Raw genomic sequence first — 26,824 nt, 5'->3', positions numbered from 1 at the left:
ACTTTTGGTGTGTGGTGAATATAAATAGTGCAGCTATTCTTGTAACAGTCTGTAATATTGTTGTCCATATTTCAAGCTCTTAAAATTCACTGGATTGGAGGTAATACAGAGTTTTTGAGAGTGGAGTTGTTTTCAGTATACTTGTTTTCATGTAATATTAAAATTACAGGTCTGCTGAATTCTGAGGTTTTCATGCTCCAGTCAGGATAATCTAACCCCAGATCTATATGAAGTTAAATGACAAATATAATGTTGCAATAACATTAGCAATAAAAAACATTAGCAATTGGAATAGTCCAGTACAGAAATAAGTGTTTGCAGCATGGCTTCAGTGCAGTGTTTGCTAGAGAATGGAGTATCAGTTGAATATCCTGGAAGGCTCTTCAGTCAGATGGTAATTGAAAAGCACTAGATTGCATCACTCAAAAGTCATGTTTAGAAGAGATACCATCATAATGACAGAAAAGGGAGCTATGGAAACGGGACGAGCAGGCAAGGTGGGAGGAAAAGCAGGTGCTTAAGTCATTCCCCTGCAGACCTCTAATGAGAAGTTTGAGGAGGCTTTGTGTCCATCACAGCAGAATAAATAATGTTTCATTATTTTTGCAAAGTGAAATCTGACATTACCATCTTGAGAACCAGCAAATGATCCAGAAAGTAAGTGCATTCACTTGTGAAAAGTTCCCACACTGCTGCTTCTTTTTTCACTTCTAACTGGCTGTTGACATCTTTCTGCTCAGTCTGTTGCTCATTTATAAATTCATGCCAAGATTTACCCTATGGATTGAAGAAGAAAGAAAAAATTGTTGCTTCAGGCATTATGAAAAGAGTCTATGTCCTATTGACTGTGTAAATTTCATCTACCAGTATTAGCTATTTTTCCTCTGAAGGCTTAAAAGTTCCATTGAAATATTTTAAACCCCACTATTCTCCTCTAAAATACTTACAATATAAACTCGCTGAATTTGAAAACAACACAATGTGATTCTTTATGTTTAGGTATGTTGTATCAATTAGTGGGCAGCTTGCAAATGCTAAGGAATGTGTTCTGTTGTGCTGCTCTTGGGTGGATGATATCTTATTTTCTGGACTATAAAATCAAGGTACCAAAGAACTAGGTCTTTATAGTCACTTGGCAATTGTGGTGGCCATGATCACATTACGGACCTGCTCCAAAGTCAGATGTCCATATATAAATTAGGCACTGGCAGAAGCCCTCAGCAATGTTGTGTGGGGAGCTGCAGGAAACAGCCTGCTGAGAGAAGCAAAAGGTTTGCTTCAGAGAGGGGATGGTGTTAGGCGGCTAGGGGCCAGAAGCCTTGTTTGTCTGGCAGACAGGCTTTGGTGCCTTTTCTGGAGCCAAACCTTGGTACTGGCACTGACCTGCATGTGGCTGCCTCTGAACACAGCAATGGGGTGGCTGTGTCCCATTTGACATCTCTCTGATGCTGTAGATTCTTTCCTCTGCTTTTCTAGCACCTGTAGGTATTGCTGTGAGGGTTGCCTTGAGACCTTTTTCTGAAGGTGGTACCTCCCTGATCTAGGGCAGTCTGGATCCATGGCAAAATCCAGATGATTTTGAGGTCCCTTGCTAACCTACACTGACCCTCAGTTTCCCACTTGCCCCTCCATTTGTCATTTTGACAAAATATACCATATACTTATGCATTAATTTGACAGAAAGGTCTCATATCCAGATTAATGAACTGAAAAATGTTAGCTTATAGAGAACACAGAATTCCTCCTTCCATCCTTGAGTATCCTTGATACAGTATACTGAGCATTTTGATACCTTAAAGCAGAAAAATTCATCTGTGCAGCAGTCTATGATCTTAACAGTAGAAAGACAACTTTCCAGATCAGATGCTTGCTTCTGTTTGTCTTTACCCTGTGGAATGACAAGAAACCCTCTGATTCATACAGTGTTTTAAAGACTGTTAAGAAGTTTACCCCTCTTGCCCTAATCCTTAGGGAGTTTGCCCTTAAATGAGTAATTTCTCCGGGCTCTTCTACACAGACACAAGGCAGTGATGGCAGGTTTCTTTGTAGCTGTGGGTGGGGTGTGTAAATGCCTCAGGTTTGGATGTGTAAGACATTGGTAACAGGCAATGGGCTACCCTTGGAAGACAGAACAAATGAAATGTTTTGCTTCCCTTAGCACTGCTAGAGATAGGGGACAACAGATTCAAAGTTGCAATCCTGTCATAGGTATACAAATTCATATGTATATTTATTTATTTTTAATTTTTTGAGCTACATATGGAAAAAGGTCCCTTGGTCATCTGCAGAGTAGTGTCTGTAAAATGAGCTTTCAGAAAGTTTAAAGAACAGCAGGAGTTTGTGTGAAGAACCATGAAATAAAAAAAAAAATTCTTTTGTTTCTGCTTTGTTTATTCAGGCCTTGTAAAAAATTTAAGCATTCTTTATCAACTCTAATTTAGTGCTGTGGGTACAGACTTATAAGTGTTTGCCTAAGTTTTATCTGTTCTCTGAACAGTATATTCCCACTACAGGGATTTCCATTGTCTGAACTTTAGGCACTGAACTCAGGCCAATTTTGAAATATGTGTTTCATTATAATATTTGAAACTTAGGATTTAAGTTCAGCTCCTAATTTTGAAAGATAGATTGAAATGGGGCAGAAAAAATAATGCAGTTAACATATATGCACACTGAACCAGTGTACCAGCAAATGAATCTTCATGAATTAAATTTTATGGCATTTAATAGTCTTAGAAATCACCTCTGTCTAAATATTAGATGCTTTTTATTGCAGATTTAAAATATTTTGTTGAATTTAAGAATGCTCAGGTTTAGGTCATGCTCCTTCAAATGCTATGAAACTACTATCAAATGGAGAGGGAGTTCTTGTACATATAAACCTGAGTACTTGCATTGGTTCTGTATGCACAAACTATTCTTTGATAAAATGGAAAAAATACTGGGAAGGGCTGTTTTTAATTACATGGTTAGGGAGAAAAAGTTGTCAAGACACTTGTAAATAATTTTTGGAATGCTGAACAGTACACAGAAAGGAAATTCACATATCTTAGTAAGTGAAAGTTTTCATAAATGGAAAAGACAAGGAATTGTGTTAGACAAGGAAAAATTCACTGAGCTGTGCTTGTGCCAAGGACACCTCTCCTGCCACCACCCACAGAGAAGGGAAGCAGTGGCACTGACTGTGTTTTTATGTGCCTCGCACGCAATGGCTGCACTGGAGCCACCCAGCCTTCATTGCAGGTTAATGTGCAGGCAGTCCCAGGGAGGGCTGAGACACCTCTGAGTTCAGCTCAGCTGCTGGCTGCCTTTCTCCAAGGGCCAGAAAGTAAAGAAGCTATTTGTACCCAGGTTAGTTGAGGGAAAGGGCAAGGTCAGTGCAAGGAAAAACGAAATGGTAAAAAATACTCACAACTCCTCTTTTGGCAAATGGCCACCTTAACTTTTTGGACTCTGATGGGTAAAACAAATGTTATCAGTAAGGAAACAAGTAGATAAGAACCCTATTTTTTATATATGCAGCTTGATAGACTATACTCTACTTGGCTCATATTTAATACTTGAGTTTAGGCAGTTTGTGCACTAGACTTAAAACCCATTAGGCTTGTTGGGTTCCTCCCAGCAAGAACTATGACTGTCTGTGGTGGGATCTTGGATGGTGCTGAATGCTCCTACTTGTTGCAGGTGATCACTCTGTGATTGCTGTGATTACTATGTGATTCTTTACCTGGGAAAACCATCATAACTCAAGCCAAATTTCAAGATGCTGTTTTAAAGCAAGAATTAGTCTATGTCTTCTCATCATGATAAGCTGGAGTTATGCAGGTATTTAAATCTCCATTAAATAAACTGATCCCTATGAGCCCTAATTCTCAGATCTGTCATGGGGCTGGCACAGTGAGGCAGAGTTTAATTTGTGGTCCTTGGTGAGGCACAGGGAAAGCTGGGGATCTAGATTTAGGAATGCACTGGTGACTTGTGAGGAACTACTGTGTCCAGCTAGAAATCTGAAAAGGTTTTCTTTACGTGGCACCCATCTTTAGGTGTGTCAGGGAATCAGTCCAAACTTTGCATTTCTGTATTTTGAAGGTCTTAGCCATTCTGGGAATGGCTGGTTTATTTGCTGTCATGGAAATGTTGGTTGTGACCTTGGCTGACTTGCTTTTTGAGAAACTTTTGATCTCTGGCCACCAGGATCTCCATCAATCACACCATGCTATACTCTACAGTAGATATTTGTGGAAATTGCTTGCAGGTCTGCATTTCAGTTTTGGAATGTATTGTGAGCAACCTCTAGCCATGAGTTGGGTTTGCTGCCCTCGTGATCAGAACACCACTGCAAAGGGCAGCATGGGCTGCTCTTCTCTCTGCTTGAAGCTGTGGAGGTAGGAAATTGTGACTCAGCTGCTTCCAGATGGAGATCCTGGCCTGGGCTCTGGCTGCTTCTAGCCTGTGGAGGAGCAGTGTGATCTCTGTCCTACCTTCTCATCTACTTGCATTTTGCATTCAACAGTAAAATGCAGGGGAAAAAAAAAAAGAAGAGAGGAATTTTAAAACTGGCAATGAAGTCAGTTTGGTGTGGGGTAACAGGATTCCCCACAGAGGGGGAATCCTGCACCACCTCAGGTTCTCATTGCATATATCCCTCCCATGCCACATGCACACGTGTTCCAGTCCCCCTTTGCTGGGCTCAGAGGAGCAATCCCCGCTGTGTCTGACCTGCACTGAGCAGGAAGGATGAGCAGGGCAGGTAGTCCATGGCACTGTCTGACACCAGCAGGTCTCCAGGGAACACCTCGAGGCCCGGCAGGCTCACCACCAGGGAGCTGCGCCTGCGCTCGGCCGATCTGTGGGACACAACAGCAACACAGGTCATCTCTGTCCATGGAGGCTGCAGGGAGCTCCTGCTGAGCCAGGGGGGAATCTGCTAAAAAACCAAATCACAGCAGCTATGACATCATGTGCTAAAAGTACTTTGAGCAGAGAATTTCAGTGACTGACAGCAAATACCTAGTTGAGTTTCAAACTCCACGTTGTTGCTGAGATCAAAGTTCTTATGGTCATCTGAGGCTTGCCTCAGATAATAAATAATTAGAGCATTTAAATATTGGAACTTCCTGGTTTCTCCTGAGATTAGACAAAAAGTGAGTGGAGATTTTAGAATCTATATTTTGGCAGTGGAGTTTAATGGAGCAATTAAATACTGTTTTTAGCTGACATCTGTCTTGTTACTTTTAGCCTTCCTGTAGCTCAGGTGATTTCAAGAAAAGACAGCCCACTAGTGAAACAGTTAAAATGTTGGGTTTAAAATAATTATTTGACCTTTTGGCTAGTTTGTACTATTTTTTTCTAAGTATTTTTGGCATTTTTTTCTGCTATTTCAAATATTTTGAATGCAATATGACTCAGTGGCTCTACTGATCAAAAAATGTCTCTTTCCAACTATTGTTGTTCCTAATGGAGAACATTTTCCAGAATCTAGATCCATGAAGAAAAGTGACACAAGCATTCTGTATCCAGCAGCATGTTTGTGCTACAGGCTGCTTGCATTCACATACAGAAACTGTTGGTGTACGTTAAAAACCTTTTGTATTTTGCTAATATCACACTGATACCTAATGAATTGTGTTAGTATATGCTGCAGAGGGACTGTTGTCTGCAGCTGCCCCTGTGTTGCCTTCAGTACATGAATACTGCATTAGGGCTCAAAGGGTCAGTAACTCCATTTTATAAATGTGCATGTACTTTGTGCGGGAGGAGGCACAAAGTACATGCGCATTTATAAAATTTCTGTTTTTCAGTCACCACTTATTGTGCATGGTATTTTTGTTCAGTTGAGCATGATTCTTACTGAGATCTTTTTTTGTCTAGGCAGTTCACTTACTGTGAATTTCTAGCCACTGGCCACACTTGGTGTGAAACCTGGCACTTCCTTTAAGTGCATGAATAGTTATTTGACAGCTTATCAGCTGACAGATGAGCTCTGAGGTGGAGAACTGGGATTTGATATGTATGGTAAGACAAGGAGATTGTGCCTTTTTTATCACCTGGCAGTAACGCTGCTTGAAATTGCCTTAGCTAAACAATTGAATGGTCTAGATGAAAGCTGCTCCTAACAAGAGAGAGGTCTGCAGGCTATCAGATGGGCCAGGCATGGGACTTTACCATTTGAGCCATGGACACATCAGGGAGTAAAAACTACAACTTGAGGAGGTTACAGTGTGAAATGCAGGAGTTCTTTGCAAGTTTCTCTGCTAGTCCTACTGAATGGAGAACATGGGATTTATTTATTTGGCTTTAGAGTTTACAATGAAATTCTGTGGTTTCTCATGAAATTGGACCCTCAGTATGTGGTTTGAGAGCTTTAATGGGTGGGGGGTCTGTTCCCTGGCTGTCTGCAAGCCCATACCACTGCAAGGGAGTGGAGTGCTCCTCTCAGGAGTGCCTTCCTGAGATGTGCACTGAGTGCTACCCAGTGCAACTTTTCAATGTTGGTAATGATTGTATTAAGATGCCACTGAACCCTCTAGAGATTCCATGGTGCAATCTTTTGGGCAGGTGGGCTATTATACAAGTCAGGGGCTGCAATATAGTACAAGGATAATCCTCAAAGGTGTTATTACTGTACCAGGAAATTCAGGAGGCTTACTTCAGGTTGGCTTCACAGTAAAATTTTGCCAGTGTATTATTGATTTTTAAAGCATCTAGGCTACTTCTATTTTCACAATATATTTGAAGCTGCAGGCTAATGGCTTATGAAGACTAATAATGGAAGCACAGAGTCACTATAACTGAATTAAATGGCATTATTTATCCAGATCAAAAAGGCCTTGAACTTAAGGCACACACATGGCTAAACAAGTTCTTCACATAAGTGCATGAGCCTGTGAAATGTGGGGGCATGGCAGGACCACTCGAGTGTCTGTCTACAATTTACCTTTGCAATCTGATGAGCCAGGGCTGCTTAATGGCTTACATGTCTAAACTACAGTCATGCTTCAGAGATGGAAGCACAGGTGTCTGTGGTTTCCTGGCCTGATGCCTGTAGAAATATTAGATACATCAGATGCTTCTGTTGTTTTCTTTCTGGAGAAATTAAATTACTGAAGTTCTATGTAGTAAAATTTACTAGGTTTTTAGTCTGCAATATCTTAGCACCTTCTCATGCCTTCAGACTCTGTAGCTTTGCCTTTTTCTTTATTTTTTGCTTGTTTCACTTACTGGGGGCAGAGGACTGCAGTGACGGAATGAAAGAAATGCTTATGCTTTAGGGACAAACTCAGGCATTTGATTTATTACAGATGACATCTCCCCATTCTTAAAATCCACTTTTTTTTTTGAAACACGATTATGTCATAGATTTAGATGGGAAAGTTATGGAAAATTATTAAAAACGTTGAAGCAGATCATGGTCTGGCAAAATAAATATCCTGAGTATGTATTTATTTCTAAGGCACAGAAAGTGTCTTCATATGTCCCTAATCTTAGCCTAACTAGCTATATCAGGGAACAGACATTTATACAGATCACCTTACTTAAACAGCAATATATTACTTAAAGGACTATCCACTAGATGTGAATAAAAGCACCAGAGGATGTTACTGAGGTAAATATTATAGGGTGCTCACAGTACTGAGATAAGTGCCAGGCAGTGACACTCTTTCCCAGGCTGCTCAGGGAGGGTGTTTGGACTCCCCGATTCAAAAAGTTAGCATGGAAAATGACCCATTGCCAAAAGTAAACTATTTCTGTGATTGCATAAGGAGTTAGGTTTAGTGTAATTGATGGCATCCTGTGCAATGTGCTCCAGGATGACCCTGCTTGAGCAGAGATGTAACAGAGAAACCACCGTGGTCCTTCCCAACCTCACCCATTCTGTGATTCTGTGATGTTGTGACACTTTACAGCTGTGTGAGTCATTGAAAGAGGAATGGGAGTATTTCAAGATAGATGAGCCCAGCTCCTTCAAGGCATTGAATATGAGCTGTCTTGGCAGTTACTGTGAAGGCTCTTCATTAGCTGATTTGCTGTAGGAAATAGTGCAGTGCGGTTTTCCACCCAGCCTCTGATAATGCTGAATGGTGCAAGGAGAAAAGGAGATCAGAGTAAACTTGAGGTTTTGTTTTATCAATGTTTTCTTTCACAGCACTGTTGGTTTGGCATCTCACCTTCTCTCCACCACATATACCCCTTATTTGTGCTGCCCCTCTTGCCCTTTTAGTTTATTTATTTTGGATGATTCTTTATAAACCACATCAGTTCAGCAAGTTGCCATGCTGACAGGGATGTGCTGGCATTCTTGACTGAGGACTGTGTGGGAGAAGGCTGTTCAAAATGAGTATGAGTGCATTAAAGATGTTTTTTGAAAGTATAGCTTGGCAGTGTAGAGAAGAGATGTTCATTAAAACTGAAGGACAGAGGTATGATTTTACCCAGGACAATATGTAAGTCAATCTTGGAGAAGAGTTGCCAACTGTCCTAATGTGCTTCTAGATGGAGAAAATAATCTGACATGTGAACAGTTTTTGCTGGCTGTGATAAGAAGGGATTAGCTGTTAAGAAGTTAGACTAATGATCTTAATACAGGAGGAGCTGAATACAGGCTTAACCCAGACCTTGGACCAAATTAGATTTGACAAAAAATGTTTAAAGCAGAAACTGGTGCAATTTAAAATATATTTTTGCACATTCTAATATTTATCTAGATAGAATTCATAATACATCATCCCAACTACCTTTTGACAATTTTTCCAGCTGGTGCCTATGGAAAAAATCTTGGATTGTTTCCTTGGGTTGTGGTTTCTTGATTTTAAAAGGTGTCTGGATAGAAGTCCAAAGCCAATACCCTAGCTGGCATGTAGTTACTTCCCTCCTGAAGCCATTATAGGCAAACAGCACCAAGACAAGGTAGGTACACTATATGTTCAGTGTTCTCCTGTTAAACCATCTGCCTTCAGTATCTTCAATTTCTCTCCTGAAGTTTGCTACACGTCATGAAAATCTTCATGCTGACAGTGAGATATGTTTATGTATTCCTGTTTTGAGTTGGATCAGACCAGACTCTTCCCAAAAAAAGGTATAGATCACTTGTTTTCACATCCAGATGAAAAGATGTTTCCCTCCCCTTCTCTCCCCATCTCCATTGTAAGTTCAAAATGCTAAAGGATCGGTTGGAAATTGCACCAGTTCAGAATATCCAGGAGCCTCTTCTTCAGTGACATGTAATTTCAAATGCATGCACACATTTCTTGAATCTCCTTTAGGGAACTGCATTGTGTAAGGAATCCTAGAGTATATCAGTCTGCTCCAAACCACCCAGTCCCAAACATCCTTGAGGGGACCATGCAGTAAAGTGAGCACTATTCCATCAATGAGAGAGCGGTCAGTATTAATAGAGGAACTATCTCCTGCTTCCTTGTTGTGTGGGGAGAAAGTAAAACTTTCCTTCCCTTCTGTAAACATTTGAACATTTTAAAGAAACATATCTTAATAAAAATAATTTCTAATAGCACTTTTCCTTTCTGATAATTGTTTTGAAGACCTTGACACAATTCACTGCACAGGTATATGGTATACAATGCTCTGTCTTTTCTGCCCTAACTTATAAAATCCACGTATTCTATGTACTCTTCTTAGTTTGTAAGATTAATAATCCCCCTCTCCAGCAGCAGTCCTAGATCTTCTTTGCTTATGTATAAGAACAATATTGAGCTGTTCTCCTAGCTCCTTTGCTCCGTTTTCCCTTCCACAAACTTTTGAAGAATGTCACTCAAGATTAGGAGATATTTCACATTCCTCAAGCTGAAGTTTGACCCTGCTAAGCCAAACAACCAGACCTTTTGGCAGCTGGTTCCAGGTGCAAAGCTCCCCCATGATCCGGATGAAATATTGTGTGAAATGTAGCTAAATGTGCTAGGGAGAGGGCCACCTTTAAAAGAAAATCTCATTAGAAAGTTTAGTGAGCTGGTGACAAGCATTTCACATAGCAAATCTACAAATTAAGGTTGAGTTATGTATACATGACTCAATGTTCAGTTTTGTCCTAGAGTGAAGCAAAACCATTAAAAATGTAGGAGAGTCAAGCTTAGAATCAGATAAAATAAATATGTGCATACCTTTGCATGGGCAGTCCACTCTCCTGAAAGAAAGTGAATATTCTTAGTTAGTTGATCAGAAAGCAAGCAAGCAATCTGACTTTTTGTGAAAAAAAGAGCTTGTTTGTAAAGGGAAATGTACTAATAATAGTGTAATAGGCTTGGGCATAGGCTAAGTAATTTCACTGTTGTGGAGCAAGGAGAACAGATTTGATATCCAGAATGTTTTCTATATTTGAAGAGGGTGGGGGAGGAGGAAAATAGTTTTTGGTTTGTAGTGCAAAGCTAACTGGCTAGTGAAGAACTCTACACCTATTTGACACCATCCACCCTCAGCAAAATGTGTGTGTAGGTGCTTTGCATAAGGACAGAGCTGAGCATGTGTGTGTCTCTGCACACAGGGGAAGGTCTTTGAGAGCAGATCTATAGCACACCTAGCTTGTACAGAAAGCCTCTTGTTTTGTCCTTGTGGAGAATTGAATTGCAGTTTCCTGCCCTTGAAAGATGCAGGGTTGGCTCCTCCCTTGTTTATTTCTCTTTACTGATTCCGACACTCACTGGACCCGGGTTTCTTTTTTTCAGAAGAGATTGCACAATTGTTTCTTTGTTTATGGAGCTGGACATAAAAAGGGAGGGGTGCCAGTGAGTGGCAGAGCTAGGTAAGCTGAAATAAATAAAAGGAATTGTACTTCTTCCTTTGGTAGCAGCAGACTTTAAATTTAACTCAACCAACTTAATTCTTGGTTTTTTTAGGGTTAGTAATGCCATTCAGTAAACAGACAGGGAACTTCCCTGTCTTAGGAATAATCCTGCTGAAGGGTTAAAGAGCTAAAGAGTTGAAAGAAAATAGTCTTCTAAAACCCAATCCTAAACAGGATCAATTACTTAATCTTATTCTTCCATATCTACCACCCTGGCCCACCACGGTGAATGGACAGAGATGGGAAAGAGGCCCTGTACAGGAGTGGACTAAGCTAGCCTGGTCACCAAGAGGAAAGGCTGGAGCTGCTGTCTCTTGCTGATCTGGAAAGAAAAATCTCCCTTCCTGTTAAGTATAGAAGCTGCTCTGCTGTATTAAAGGATCACGACCCAACATGCAGTTCAGGTTAAGAACTGGGGTTTTATTTGTGCACTGGCTCATGATGGACCAACACTGAATATGAAAGACTAAAAAAGAGGTTGCATCCTCCTATTCCTCTTACCTGGACACCTGCCCAAAGTGTAGGGCTTGGGCGGGGGAGTCTCGTAGAAAGTGTAGCAGAGTTGGCTCTCCAAGAGTTTCTGGGTGGCTCATTGGGACTGTCATTGCTGAGAGGATCCTCTTTGCTGGGAAGTTTTGATCTGGGTAGGTCAGACTCTGGAACTGCTGTAGTTCTCTCAGACTTGGCTTTGGATGACAATAATTTTGCATGAACACAAGAAGGCAGCGACAATGAAGAAATTGTAACGCACCGGGGTGGACTCTTACAAATGTGGTGGAGAGAGCCAGTATATTCCTTTTGATTTCCCAGCTGTGCTGTGTTAGAACAGTCCTGAAATGACAGTGCTTGTGAGGCAGAGGCCATCCTGAGCCGCCTTAAAGTTGGAGAAGTGGAAATTCTGGCCCGAGCATGGCGGTCGAACTGGAAAGGCGCATGGTAGATCCCACTGCACTCCTCTGCAGGAAGCCTCGGAAGTGAAGACTCTGTGTAACCTTGTTGGAGAATGTAGTTCCTAGGAGGCAAGGGGATGTCCATACAAACTGGTACTGTCTGCATTTCAGAGGAACTGAAGACATCTTCTGGGCTGCTGCTTTCAGACCAAGCAGCATTTTCCTTATGGAGACCAGCTTCCTTGTCTAGAGGTTCCACGCTGGTGCAGGTTTCTTTGACCAGGTCTGGAGAATAATCAGAGCTTGGTTGTTGCATTCTTAATTTGCAGCATGAAGACTTATATCTATGTGTACCTAGGAAACATGATCAGAAACACTCCTTACAAACTTGCCAAATAAATTTTTTAGTGGGAAAATATGCAAATGGAAAAATATCCAAACAAAACAAGGCATATGTGCGCTAGCCCAGAAATTATTACCTTTGCATTGAATCCTGCTTGAATGCAGGTTTTGAGAGGTTCAGGACCCAATTTTGGCAAGCTGTTTAAACAGCTGCTAACTTGGAGTGTGCCAGCAGTGTCAGCATGAGTCAGTAGAACTAATTAGATGGTAAAGAGTAACTGAGTTTAGCAACTCTGCTCCTCTGGCACTGCAGCCGCCTGATTTCCGGCTGCCACTCCCCCATCGATAGATGGGATTGTAGTGCTGCTGTAGGTTGGATAAAGATGAAGTCACTTGTTCTCAGACTTGCTGCAAAATTCTTTGTGTACAAGTACTAATTTCTTGCTGAATTCTTAAGCAAATACAAATTTAACACTTCGGTAAGGTATGTCTCATCACTCTTGCTTTCTTTTCAGCCTAAAAGGACTTTGTAGTAAACATTATGTATATGTTGTAATCAAATAATGAAAAAGATTATTTATATTAGTAACTTATCTGTTGATTCATCAGTAAATACTCTTATGTTCTTTGATTCACAGAGCTTTGTTTTAACATATTTTGATGTTTAGTCTTACTAAAACTGGACTGACATTTCAAGTAGTAAGATTATGAATTCAACCTATTTGATTTAGCTTTGCTAAGTGGAATCTTAAATCTGTTCATGATTGCTAGCTTATTTGGGGAGCTGTCATTTATTAGAATTAGTTTATTCAAACCTATGTTGACTTTCTTGAATTATTGAATATTGCACATTGAATATCTTTTTAAAAGTCTAATTATATAGTTCCATCAGATTGATTTACAAAGTGATTAGAAAGAAATTAATTTATCAAGTCTGACAGTTCAAAGTATTGCTTTTTCCAAAACCTTCAGAAGATGATCATTCAGATTCTAACAGAGAGAAAAGTGTATCTTCATGATAGAAATGGCTTCTTTCACAACTGTAGAGAATAGCCACAAATATATTAGCATCCATTAATTTCTCTCTAATGAATAAGAACTAATTAACACATATCCTTATTAAAAATCTCATTTAATATACTGCAGAATGATAAAGAGAAATTATTACCATTTTCCCCTTTTGAATGAAGATATTGCATACCATTGCTCTGAGATTTGCTGTTATTACTTTTTAATATTTCAAGACATTTATTTTGTGATGTATAATCCTGTCTCACTGATTGTTGTTTGGCCAATCATTCTCACTGGTTTTAAAATTTTTTTTTAAATTATTTTTTCTTGGTAATCCTCTCTTCTCCAGACAGAATTTTGCAAGTTGGCATGCAGTTTCCAGATATTCATGTGAATTATGATCTGCTACACAAGTAGAAAAGTTTAAAGACATCTTTTGTGGAAGTCTTACATTAAAAATAGGACCATTTTTTGCTTTTCAGTTTAGCAAGCTTTTTTTTCAAGAAGTAAAAATTTACATATTTCTTTTTTGGTATTTCTATGTTCCTTTTGTGAATAGAATTTCTCAGCAGAAAAATATTGTAAAGACAATAAATACACTGTTAAAAATAGTGCAAAAATATACCATGCACATGCAGAAAAATTATATGATCAAACTTACCAAGATAGCCAATTGAATATGTCACATCCTTTTGAATCAAATTTCCCTCAAGTCCTTGATTAATTGATGGCTACTCTTAACAGTAGCATTTTGTCTCTTAAAGCCTCCTTACTGAATGCTGGTGTAGGGAACAAGCTTTTTCTTGTAGATTTATTTCCAGGGGATTTGTTTATGAGGAAGTGGCTTCAGGACCAATGCCCCTAAACAGAAGTAACATGATCCATTGGATTAAATGTCCTGCCTTTTATATTTCTGGACTTTTCACATTGAGAAAATTTGGGAAGACAGATCTCATGCAAGCATATAATAATTTGCAAGAGCAGATAAAATGCACCCACTCCTCCAACAATCATTTTTTTTTCCCCCTCCTTGTCTTCATTCATTCATTCAGCTGGATCTAACTATGCATTATTAATCTTTCATGGCAGTATAATAGTTGTCTATCCTTTGTTTATATTATTTATGATTAGTTTTTAATTTTAACAAGTGTGTGAAATAGTTAAGTAATTTTGAACATGGATTTTAGTACCAGAATATTTGAGAATTCATCCAAACATTGATAATTCATTGTTTTGTTGTATTTTAGAACTGATTGAAAAATAAAAGAATTGATTAAGGCATTTTTTGGTTATGTGAATTGAAAGTGAAACCTGGGAAAAGATGATTTATCTGATAGATAACATGTGAGGAAGCACTAACGTCAACAAATGTTCAACTCTCTTGTGTAATTAAGGCACATTTTTTAGAGGGCTTAGTGAAAGTGAAAATGTTTGCTTGAAAATGTAGAAACCTTTGCAGTACAATGCTTTAATTTTCTCTAAAGTTTTTTTTGCCAAGACTCATCCACAAACCAAATCAATATATCCCTAAACTGGTGTAAGTGCCTTTGATTTTTGCATAGCACTGGATGTGACTGTGGATTGAGGGAGGATTATTCTGAGAGAGAGAGGTGAGAAAACAAAGACTTTATTTACAAAACCATGGCAGTGTTACATCATTTTTATTAGCATTTATCCAGTTTGATTTCTAGTAAAAAGAGATGTGCTCACCCTGTCTGATAGTTGATAGTGCAAATGTATTTGCTTTAAGAAGCACTTTTAGGAATGTAAGAATTTTTTCTCTCTCTTTTTTATTATTTTTTTTGGGGGGGGGGAGGGGATGGGGAGTGTGCATGCGTTTGTGGTATTTTATTTGTTATTGTTCTTTGGTTTTGGTTTTGTTTTGACTCCTTATGATGCTCTCAAGGTGATAGTTTCAGGACCAGATGCAATGGAACAGACCTTGTTGCCTGATGAAATATGCAAATGTCTGCAGATTTTACAGTGTTCAAAGCTGTCCTTTCCTACCGCTCAGGACAAACCTGGGCACCCTGAGGTGGTGAGGATCTCCAAGAGGTACATTCTCAGAGGAAAGGGGTCAGACAGTCAGCAAGCAAACCCATACCCTTCCCCAAGGAGAGCAAAATGTAGCTCTTAGCTGGGGAGAGTAAGCAAATGAAAATGTGATCTATACAAGAAAAACAAATTGAAGCCAAAAATACTCCCTAATAATTGCTATTAGAAGAAAATATTTCTAAAATGCTGTGAAGTTTTCCCTGGAAAGATAATTGCCTTTGAAAGGATTTAGGAACATTTGCTCAGCTAGTGATACTGGGTGGAGCAAAGCCCACAAATTTACAGTAGAAAGGGTACCTCATTTTCAAGAAAAAGAAAAGCTAAAAATTAAAGATTGGAACTGATATAAAAATAGCCCTTCCTGGACTGCAGGGCACTGTATTGTTTTGCAAATTGATTTTAGTTGATAAAACTGTGAGCATTTGAAAAGCATGTAATTAAGGGGGGAAAAAAGCTGCTAATTTGAAAGAAATAGTCCATGCTTGCACAGTATAAACCAAGCTCCCTGAACCCAAACCAACTGCAAGCTAGATAGCATATAATTAAAAAAAAAAAAAAAAAACTAGTCCAGGGAGTAATGAAAGATGTTATTCACAGTCCACTTATATATTACTTTAAAGGCAGTTTCGTTACAGGGGAGTAGAATAAAGTGATAGATTTGGGCTAATGTAGAGTCAAACACCAACAACATTTCATGGTGTCTGTGTAATTATTGTCTAAGCAACAGAGTTTCAAAGCAGAAGGGATTACGCTTTTGAAAGGTTATCCTCAACAGAAAATCACAAACAAACAATAAATCCAAGGGAAATCAAACACAAAGGCTGACATTAACTACTAAACACCAGGAAATGCCACAGTTCAGCCTGGCTGTGTCATTGTGCTGCTGCTTTTTCCTGTGCATTATCTCACAGGCTGAAGTGAGATGCCTGAAGTCCCTCAAGCAGAATCTATCAGATGTAATGACCTCACACAGATATAAACCTATGTATGTGTTCACTATTTCTCACCAATATGTCTGTAGCCAGTGACAAATTTGTGCTTATCAGGTGGATATAAGAATGCATTCAAATGATGACTAAGAGGACTGATAGAATAAAAGTCATATCTCCATCATCTCAAGAGCCACAAAGACTCTGCAAGGGGATCTCAGATCTGGACTAGAGACTGAATGCTCACGTGGAGGAGTATATAAAATATGTCTGGACATTGCAATTTACACATTGCTTTTCCTAGAAATATGAAATCCAAGTAGAATATGATACGGAATCATGAAGTCCTGTCTGAAATGGAGAGCAGTAGTTGAGATTTCAGAGCTGTCCTCCAGTTGGGACCACTTGAGCTTTACAGGTAATGTTCACCTGTGACACAGTCTCTCAAGTCTTGAAGCCATTGCTGACACCTCCTGCTATGCTGGTCTGTTGCTGTTACATTCTTTTTTGGCAGGCTGCACAAGGTCCCCCTAGCTGAATATCTCATCCTTCCTGTTTCTCTGATAAGCCCTCCCATAACCTGAGCTCCAAGACTCAGGTAACTATAGCAGAAACGTTCTGAGTGTATATGTGCCTATGTATGGAAGGGAAAAAAAAGAGAAGAGAAAATTCCAGAAAAGGACAGCCCTCTGGGCAACCAAAGGATCCTCTCAGAGATACAAAAGGGGAAAATGAAAATTAAGTCAGTTAACTTCCAGAGACAGAAGGGATAACTGTTGTCTTCCTATGGATTTGCAGGTGAAGGGACAGGTACGCCTTATTTCTAAAATGAGTTTTGGGTCAGACACAAAGTTCTGCTTTACTTGCAGCCTTATACTGTTTCCTGCCTAAGAATGAAGCAGAACAGCTGCTTTGTTTTAATCAGCAGTTGTAGTGTTCCATGATGTGATGTGATTTCTAGCTCTGCTTTCTATCTATACAATCTAAATTCTTTTTGGAGCCTAGAAACTCTCCATAGCACCATCCCATTGAGCTGTTTCTCTCTCTTCTCGTTCTAGGCAGATCAGAGTGGGTGGGATTTTCAGGGATTTGTGTGAGATTCATGGTGTGTTGTAAGGCCTGGCACGGGGAAGGGGCTTTCTAAGATATAGTGGTGGCAGTCACAAGCTTTCTGCTCTGCTTAGCCTTGTTCCTCGTAGCTGGGTCTGCATGAAGCATGCTTGAGGAGCAGAGAGGACTCGTGTATGCAACAGCACCTGGGAGAGGGGAGGGGGAGGTAGCTGAGCTGTTTTGTAGGGCAGCTGTAGTGAGAAGGCAGGGGAGAGAACACTTACAGACAGACTGGGAAACAGGAACTCCTAGCAGCAGTAGCTGTGGTAATCATCCATGTTCTGAAAAAACTGCCTGCAGGAAAATCTATCCTTCAGCCATGTACTCATTCTCTCTTTTTTTCTGAATTTTCTTATTGTCAGAGTGTCTTTGATGGAGCAAGGGCTGGTGGGGGGGCATAGCAGCAGGCTTACAGGGCTGTGGAAAGAAACATTCACTTTTCCCCTGGTATGATAGTTCTGTGTAAGCTGCAAAAAACTGGATAGCTTCATCCAGTACCCTATGACTTCTCAACAAACACATGTCAAACTTCATATATTGCTTAGCATAAATTTCTGCATGTGGTACTGCAGCCAGGTTTTACATTTTTGTAACTGGTTTCAGTGTAAAGTAACAGGAATAAACAGCTGGATGAAACTTTTTGAGGCAGTGTAGAAGTACCTTACTGAGATTTGGATGAAAACTTTCTTTGGCACAGTTCTTTCTGCCTTCCAGCTCCTGACAGTACAAAGTGCTAGATTGAAGAGTTTGCCTGTCTGTGAGATATTCTGTATGCTCAGGATAAAAGGTTGGATGAGAAAAAAATCAATGCTTCATGTGAAGGCAGGTGTTTGGTTCAATGGGGAGCTTGTAAAGATTATTTGGAGTAATTCCAAGAATTTGGAGTTGGGTCAGTGTGACCTACATCCCTTCTTGTCATCCTCTCCCACTGCCACATAGGACTCTACATTTTCCTAGAAGACTGGTTTTGGCCTCAGTTACTTGGTTTGCCAGCTGTATTTCCAGTTTCCTCCTGTCACAAAGACAGATTTAGAGAGAGTGGGTTGTAGTTACTCTCGCTAGAGAGAATTGTGGAGGTCTGGTTGATGCAAGCAGTATAAAAATGCAGTCAAGGGCTGGGAGCATTCACAGATGGGATGGTGCAGATGAGAGATTTGCTTTGTCATGGATAGAGGCAGCATGCAGAGGAGTATCAGAGGCAGAAGTACCATCCTTCATTGCTGCAAATCCTCCCCACACTATTTGGTGATCAGATGCTCTCCAGCAGCTTTATTCTTGTTCCTGGACAGAATAGGGAATGCTTCTTCTCAAAAGACATAGGACATTTACTTCACCAGATGCTTTTTCCAGCAAATCTTTAGTTAGGGGGTCTGGGGGCAACTAAGTTGCCTGGGAGGATAGGGGAATTTGGCACACTACTCAGCAGAGGATGTACCAGGCCCAAGGGAACTGTTTATACCTTGGTTTATCTTGGTAAGCCTGGGGGAAATGCTCTTTCAAACATGTTAAAATTCACTAAAGCTTTAGTGAGAAAAACAGGGCCTGGATAACCAGATGTTTGGACTGGGTATACAGGGTAAACTCTGGCAGTCAGTAATTAGCTGTTATAGGACAGGAACAGACAGTCTGATCACAATAGAAATAATAATATGCTGATCTTTTCTGTTATTCTGTGTCCCACCCTTCTGTGACTGCCTGCTTGTTCCCCAGAGATATCAAACCTTGACCACAGCAGTTAGAAATGTGGTTTAAACAGCTGTCATTTTGCATCCTGCTGGCTGTTTAGCTCCCTTTCATCTTCTGTCCCAGATGCAGGACTCTTTTCATGAATGATGTACTTGCATAGCCCCTCTGCTTGAAATACTGACTGTCCTTCCTGAACAAGTTCCTTTTCAGTGTTATGTAAGACAAGAAACCAACTGCTGACCCAATAGTAGTTAAATATATTGTCAAACACTTTTGTTTGTTGCTGTTTGTTTATTGTCAAATACTGGCAGCTGAGCAGCCATTGTCCATGATGGTGTGGGTGAATCTGAACAGGCACAATGGGCTGCCCTGTGACCATATATTTTCTCTTATGTTTTCTTTTTCACTGGCAAGTTTAAACAATATGAAGTTATATCAGTCCCAAACCCTAAACAAAGGATTAAGGATTTAACAAAGAGATACTTCTAATTCTTGTAAGGAAAAGCAGCTGAACGTCATTCCTGTAATTAAGTGAATGACTGGTCATAGAATAATGCTATGGCCTGAACTGGCAGGGACTTTAAAGATCATACAACCCCCTGCTATGGGCAGGGACACCTTCCACTAGACCAGGCTGCTCAGGGTCCCATCCAGCTTGGCCTTGAACCCTCCCAGAAATGGGGCATTCACAGCTTCTCTGGGCAACCTGTTCCTCACACTAAAGAATTTCTTTTTAGTTTACAATCTAACCCTACTTCTTTCAGTTTTAAGCCGTTCCCCCTTGTCCTACAGACTTCTAACTTTCTGAATTTACAGACAGAAGTAGGATAAAATACTAGAAGTTTTACTGATGGCTACCATCAAAAAAGTCTGATCCAAAGTCCTCCTAAGGGACAGCTCCTATGCCAGACCTTCCAGACAGGCTTTTCCAACTGAACACCTTCAAGGCTGTGGCACAGTCAAAGGCTTGCTGGGATCAGACGACAGCAGATTTCTCATGGATTTATAGTCCAAATCCACATTGCACCACCTTGATATTGATGGGTATTTCACCCGTGAGTGTGGGTGAGTTTTCTCCCTGCAGTGTGAAAGGGACATCTTCAGCTTTAACAACTGTTGTAGTAGGTTTTATTATGCCCATGTCCTGCATGGCATCTGGATGAACCCTGCTAGCTTGATAGTGCTGCCACTGAGGAGACCACCTCAATTACTTCTCCTTTACCCTTAAGGATGCTTAAATGAATGCATCTCTAACGTCATCCTGGTATTTGATCTCATAGTAGTTTTTTCAGGTTCTAGAATGAGGCCATTGGGCATTTCTGTGAATGTACACATGGAGGGGGTTTTTCAGACTAGGAGAGATTCAAACAAACATGTTTCCTTATTACAAAATTAGGAGTCCCAAAATCAACTGAGACCTAAAGAGTGACAGAATCAAAGATGTCCTGGGAAACAAAGTCTGATAATATCTCTATGACTGTTATCTTTCTTGCTTATATACAAGAGGGGTATCAGACTTTTAGGTGATCCTAGCCCTTTTTGGGTTTAAAAAGGCACATGTCTTGCTTTTTGTTTTTGTAACAAAAGGGGAGGATAAAGAGCAGAGAGGAGCAATAAAGAAAGGAAATTAAACAAAATGAAGGAAGGAAAGGCTGGTAACAAATATAGCAGGAGTAAGAGGAGAGCTGCCATCCAGCAGAAATCTTAACGTTCCCATGACTGCCTAAAGCACAGATTTTCCTTGTTAGATATGATAGTAGAACATAAAAGTTTCTTGTAATGAGCAAAAAGTTAATATGTTAGTAGGAAGTTGTTACAGAGCTCAAAACTGAAGTGGTAATTAATATTAAACATATTTAATTTTTATTGTTTGATTTAATTTTTTTTTAGTTGCTGAAGCAGCACTGTGACAAACCTTGCACATTATGCCTTGAGGACAGGCTGCAGTGCCTGAAGTCAGTGGAGCCTTGAGAGAAGCATCGTCCTCTGTCAAGTACATTAATCTGGCTCATTTCTATGACTTTGGGTAGCAACCATCATAAATATCTGAAAAGAGTCTTTATCATGCTCAGGGAGTGAAGTAACTAGTTCATCCATTTATCATACTAGATAAAGCTCTACAGCTTCCATTCCTTTGTGCTGGGAATACAGGGACAGCAGACACTGACTGGCTGGGAGGTGGAACTGGCACACCTTTAATCCACCACCACTTCATAAAGCTCATAGGAACTGTTTGGTGGTGATGGAATTAATGGAACCTCTTCTCACCAATCCATATTACCGCCCCAGGATAATCTCTCATTTATGGAAGACTGTCTGATGATCATGTTATCTCTATATTAAAGAAATCCATGGCCATGGCATGGCATGACAACCTTGAAAATCCTCAAAAAGTTTATAACTGGCTTGGCACCATACAAAGTAGTTAAGGTCCTAGTAGCATTTTCCTGATTTCAACAGGTCTGAAGCTAAAAGTATGTGTTGTCCTAAAAAAATGTGATTTGAGTGGTGCCCAAAGTTTTGAGATCAAGTCTGAGCCTTAATTCAGTGCTTTCCTACCTCCTTCAGTTTATGGACCTTTAAATTTTGGCCCATGGAGAAATAAAACCTTTTGAAAACCTTAAATATACAGTTAATTATAAAAGAGATATGCTTTCTTAAAAATGTGCTCTTTAAAAAATCTGGTTTTGTGGGCACCTTTGAAATAATTCACAGGATTTTGAGAGATCTGCAAACCAGAAACTGAAAATTCAAAGCTACAGGTTTAAAACATATAGAATGTTGTTCAGTGAGCCACAACAGAAGGGACAACATTATCTGCTAATGAGGAATAGAGAGCAAACTTTTCATAATGGTAGCAACTCTAATATATCCTAATTAACTATTTTCTTTTAACATCATTCTGCAAGGTCAATTATTTACTGCAGAAGAGTTTGCCATCTCTTCTTGGCTTGTGTGTGTGCTGCTGTGCAGTGATTTCTTCCCAGGGAAAGGTAATGTCTGTGGAGCTTCCAGAGGACAGATTTTCTCCAGCATTGATTTTGTACATTGTTCAAGAGCAAGACCAATCCTGACATTGCATATGATTTATTCAGTGGGTGGGAAAGTTATCTGCAGCAGGTGGATTTATTCCAAACTCTGACAAGATACAGCACTGTAGGAATTTTTCATTGTTTGGATGTGTGTAAAAGGCAATTACAATATTTGATTAGTAGCCCAAGAGTAGGATAAGAATCTCTCTGGCTTCTCAAGAAATCCCATCCTTCATGGTGTAATGGTGAAATTTTCTGCTATCTGGTGAGGACAAATTTCAAATGAAAATACTCATTTTCTTCTCCTTGTGAACTCTTAAACCATTTGTAAAATATTACATATTTATTCACATATTCACACACACCTTCCTAGAAGTTTTTGCCCTTGCTTATTTTCTGTACAATGTTTTTTTTGTTGTTGTTGTTGTTGTTTAAATATCTGTGAGATATGAGCTATTCACGCTTTTTGCTCAACACAAGGTGGCAGTAAGACATTGTCCGTTGTCATACAATGTCTTGGGTCGCTTGTTTTCCCTCCTGTTTACTTAGCCTTCAGACAACAAAAGCCCTCCTGATGAATGAGCATTGAAAGCAAAAGAGGGTGTAAGAACGATTTAAAAGGTGCACAGATAAAGCAAATGCTCCAGATAAGATCCCAACTGATTTGTTGCATTATAGTAAGCTGTATTTTATCATACTGTGGACAGTTTCACAAAATGCTACACTTCTCTCTTTTTTCCCCTCTGCTGTTATTGTTTTCTTAAAATTTACACATTAAATAAAGGCTGCTACTGCAAAGGTAGAAATTCATGTGTTTTTCAAGTTGTAACTTCAAAGTAACCCAATATTGGTTGAGATTCTGCATGTTGGAAGGGACGAAGCTTTCTACCTCAGTTCTTGGTTGTCTGGAAAACACTCCAGTGTTGTTGCATTGAGTTGTAGCTGCAGTGATGAACTCCTTTTCAAAATGCAATGAGAGGGAGAAAAAAAGAGCAATGTGCCAGAGTATTCCACTGGCAATATTAAGAGAGGCTTTTTCCTTGCTTGGGTTGGGTATAGGTCATATGCTGACAATCCTGAGTGCAGACCAGCAAGTGGCAAATGTGGCTGCTGTTTGTTTTATTACTGGTAGTCATTTTCCAGCAGGCTCAAAGCAGATTCAAAGCATGGCTGGGATACTGGATTTGCTAATATGATTAAGATTCATCCTTGTGGGACAAGGTCTGGTATTTTAGGTCCATATTAATCCCAGCTTCCCAGAATATTATGAAGCATTTGTGCATCTTGTTTCTGACTAGATGTTTGCCTGAGATGGAGTTCGGGCAGCATGACCCCCACGTCCCGGGGCCACTGGGTTTGTCTGTGGCCTCTGTACACAGAGCACATTGTTGGGAACAAAACAGAAATCATAGATCCTCTGTACACAGCAGCACATTGCTGAGAACAAAACAGAAATCATAGATGTTTCAGACAAGCTGATGGAATGGAAACTCTGCCTCCTCGTTTCACAAGTTATGCACGTGTGGTTTATTTTCCAAGAACTGGCTGGCAGAGATCATGTTATTTTGTTTTCCATCAGAATGATTCACTTATAGCTTCTAAAAGCCAGTCCCATGTTGATAGTGTGAACTCCTGTGCACGTGAATCGCTCACACACAACTTGGAATATGCATCCTTTAGTATCTATCCAAAATCTATTAGCTTTCTGATGTTATGAAATAATAAATACTATTATAAATACTAATATAAATACTGTTAAATAGCAATATAGGCCTACTTCTTCTCCTGCTTACCCCTTCCAGTTTTGCCCTTGAATACTTGCCATCTGGAGATGAATTATGGACTTTGAGACTACACAAAATAATGCAGTTTTCAGGAAGAAAATTCCCTACTGTATAATCTTGATTTTATGCTAATGGCTCTCATAATGAAGAATAACCCCTACAGAGCACCTTTAAAGTGGTGCTTGCACTATTCTCAATGTGTGATTTATGCATGACCACAGGGTTTGGTGTAATAAAATGATATGCTGTAAAACTTATCATATTATTTGGCTATGTATGACTACTGGAGATAATAAAATAGTGGGTCACAGGGACTCTTTTGGGAATCTTCTTAGGATTCAGCTATTGTCCAAGGACTGTTAGCTAAATGTTTTGTGTGAGTTTCATGAATCTGCATCAAAGAAGCGTTGAAATGTTGTTATTATGTGCTGTGCTGGTAATTGGGTATCCTTTTATAGGACTAAAGATTAAAATGCTGTAATACTTTGCTGCTAAGTTATAATTATTTGCAGAGAATAGGGGCTTCTACTTCAATATATATCTGTGGTTTGCTTGGATGGAAGTCCAACAAATCTGATACTGCTCAAAATGTGACTCTTCTAAACATAAAACAGGGACTCCACTGTAAAGGAATCTTCTCTGAAAATCTCTGGCTACTCGTGAGGTCCTTCTAAGAGAGTTTTAGTATTTGGTAGTGTTCCTTTGAAGTTTTTATATTACCTTTATTTTAATCATATGCCACCAACCATGCCATTGATTTAAGTTTGTAGGCCTGAAATAACTGCATTTTTGACACCCTCATATTACATTGGAATGGCTGAAGCTCTAGTAAACAGAGCTATTACACTGAATGCCCAAGGGAGAGACACGGAAAAAAAAAATTAGTAGCATGCTCCAAGAAAGCAATCTGAGGTCAAAGAGTTTTCATGGGAGGCAAACGATGTGGCTGGGATTATCCTGGCTAATTGTGGGTTACAAAATATCTCCTGAGAGTTTATCATGGCCAACTGCTGTATTAGCTTTCCTTTTCTACATCTGTTTGTGGGTGTGGACAGCACTCAGAAGTGACCCTTTCCTTGAAGGCTTTTTGTACAAGAGCAGGGGTGAGAGGCTGGGACAGGCTGTCTGAAGGGACTTGCTGTGCTGTTCGTAGCCTTGCTGGCCACGTTCACACAGACAACGGCCAGGTTCTCTGCCTTGGGGCTTCTCCACACACTGGGCAGTTCTCTGGCATGAGCCATGCTTTGTAGGCACATCACAAACAACATGCATTCTCATTCTCTGCTGAGAAGCAGTATAAATTCAGGGTTGAAGGTACTTTGATGAATTTGAAAGCAAGTAAGGTTGTCTGATAAACAAGGACATCTTGTCAGTGAAGTGTTTTTTACTTTCTGCTTCTAGTTGATACACACAGCCCCATATTTTTTCATACAAACAAGTGATTTCCAGCTCTTTTCCCAATCCTATTAAAACTGGTACAACAACCAGTGGTTTTAGCTGGGTCAGGACTTGAGCATCTGTAGTTAAGACTTGTTGTGCAGTTTTAAGGCAAACCAGTCTGAAAAGCTTTATGTCTTAAATACTAGTAATTTTGGGGACCATATAAAAATTATACCTCTTTCTTTTCTGAGTATCCAATTAAATAGCTTATGTGGTACAAAGTCTGGACTAGAGTATGCCTGTTATATTTACTGTGACATTCTCTTCTTGTACACAGAGGCAAGACTTCTCTTTCAGAAGGCAGAATTGTGGACAACAAGCAGCTGAATAGTGGGATGATGGTGCTTTTTGGGAAATAGTTACTACTCTGATTTATAATTCTGTATTACAAAAAGGATCCAGGTGTTGCAGATTCAAACTTTAGTCAGAGGTTATCCATGCCTTCATGCAGAGAAAAGAACAAAATTTTCGAGTGTGTCCTAAATGAAAATTGAAGAGATTGTGATGAGTTTTTCTTCTAACAGTAGGTCAAGAAGCCAAATATAGCCTAAGCAAGTGGAGAAAGACAGATTTTGGAGCAGTGCAGATCCTGGTATTTAATCAATCCAGGATTACAAAAAAGACTTTGTAAAGTGAATTGTAAAAATTTAGCATACTATGAGCTGCATGCTCCTCTTATATCATCAGTTGTTCATAAGCTCATTACCCATCCCTGAAGGCTGGACTAATTTACCCTGTGGTCTTTCTCCTAAGTATTTTGTGAGCAGCAAAGTAAATGATTTCATAGTAGAAAAATCTGAGATCAGCACTGAATGCCATTTGTACCTTGGCATTGAGAGCCAGCTTGACTCTGGGCATAAAGTATGAGAATTAGACTCCTGTTTCTTTGATTTTAAAATAAAGTTTTAAGGTTAGATTGTGTCTTATCCTATGAAATCTTTGTTTTTGTTCCTAAATGGAGAATTATTCTAAGTGTGTTGGTAGTGCTGTCTAGCAGATACCCAGTTCAGAACCACAGAACAGGCTCTCAGAGAGTCACAAGTGTGGAATGTGAAATGGTGACACTTCCACCTTCTCTATCCCTTGTTTGGCCCCTGGACTGGCACCAGCAGCTCTAGCTTAGAAATCAGTAATTGCTCTACACAAAAGTGGAGATTCAGCTGTGCCCAACTGTTTGATATGTTGTTTGTTTGAGACAAAGTGAGACTTTGCATTTGATTTCATGTAACAATCAAGAGTTGCATGAAAAGTTGGCATGACACAGAGGGCAGAAGAAATTTGGTTTGGGGCTGGGCTAAAGAGATTATATTTCCTCAGCTTTTTCTGCCTTTGATTCTTTGGTAGAAAATCAGGTATATGAGCAGAAGAGTTTGTTTATGGCAGGGAGAATAATAAATAGTAGACTGGACTGTGATCACAACTGATATTTTATATGGGGACCCATATTTTATGTGAGATGTCCAAATCTGGGGCTAAAATTTCTGTTCTACCAAACAAATCAATCTATGATCTACTTCATTAAGCAGCTCATTGCTTGTTCAGGTAAGCATTTCTCCATATTTGGATCCTTCACCAAAATTATTGACTGCCATAGATTTGTTTTCTGTCCATGTGCTAGCAGCCCCATACAATTTTTGGTTCCCCTTTTTTTGCTAGGCAGAAGTCATGAAGTTTGCTCTTTTGTAATGCAATGTTGTTAAAGAGTTTTTGTTGGCTTTGCATAAAGGTCATACCCATAATTTGAAAGTTG

At 39.7% G+C, this 26,824-nt stretch overlaps 2 protein-coding genes across 2 annotated transcripts in view; one reads left to right on the top strand and one right to left on the bottom strand.

The window, feature by feature from the left end:
• The window catches only part of EEA1 (early endosome antigen 1), a 235,835-nt gene that overhangs the window by 86,346 nt on the left and 122,665 nt on the right, over positions 1-26,824 (top strand). The gene's annotated exons all lie outside the window — the stretch shown is intronic.
• Positions 1-26,824, bottom strand: part of PLEKHG7 (pleckstrin homology and RhoGEF domain containing G7) — a 115,495-nt gene that overhangs the window by 17,572 nt on the left and 71,099 nt on the right. The window contains exons 2-7 of the mRNA XM_036401170.1: positions 11,297-11,970; positions 10,116-10,138; positions 4,720-4,847; positions 3,413-3,453; positions 1,793-1,888; positions 628-777 (exon numbers count right to left, since the gene is read on the bottom strand). Coding sequence (XP_036257063.1) covers positions 628-777; positions 1,793-1,888; positions 3,413-3,453; positions 4,720-4,847; positions 10,116-10,138; positions 11,297-11,970 — 1,112 coding nt within the window. The remainder of the gene's footprint in view (positions 1-627; positions 778-1,792; positions 1,889-3,412; positions 3,454-4,719; positions 4,848-10,115; positions 10,139-11,296; positions 11,971-26,824) is intronic.

This window comes from Molothrus ater, chromosome 5 (genome assembly GCF_012460135.2).
Source record: "Molothrus ater isolate BHLD 08-10-18 breed brown headed cowbird chromosome 5, BPBGC_Mater_1.1, whole genome shotgun sequence".
NCBI classification, from domain to species: Eukaryota; Metazoa; Chordata; class Aves; order Passeriformes; family Icteridae; genus Molothrus; species Molothrus ater.
The sequence above is the reverse complement of the archived record's forward strand: the minus strand, read 5'-3'. Positions and strand labels throughout refer to the sequence as shown.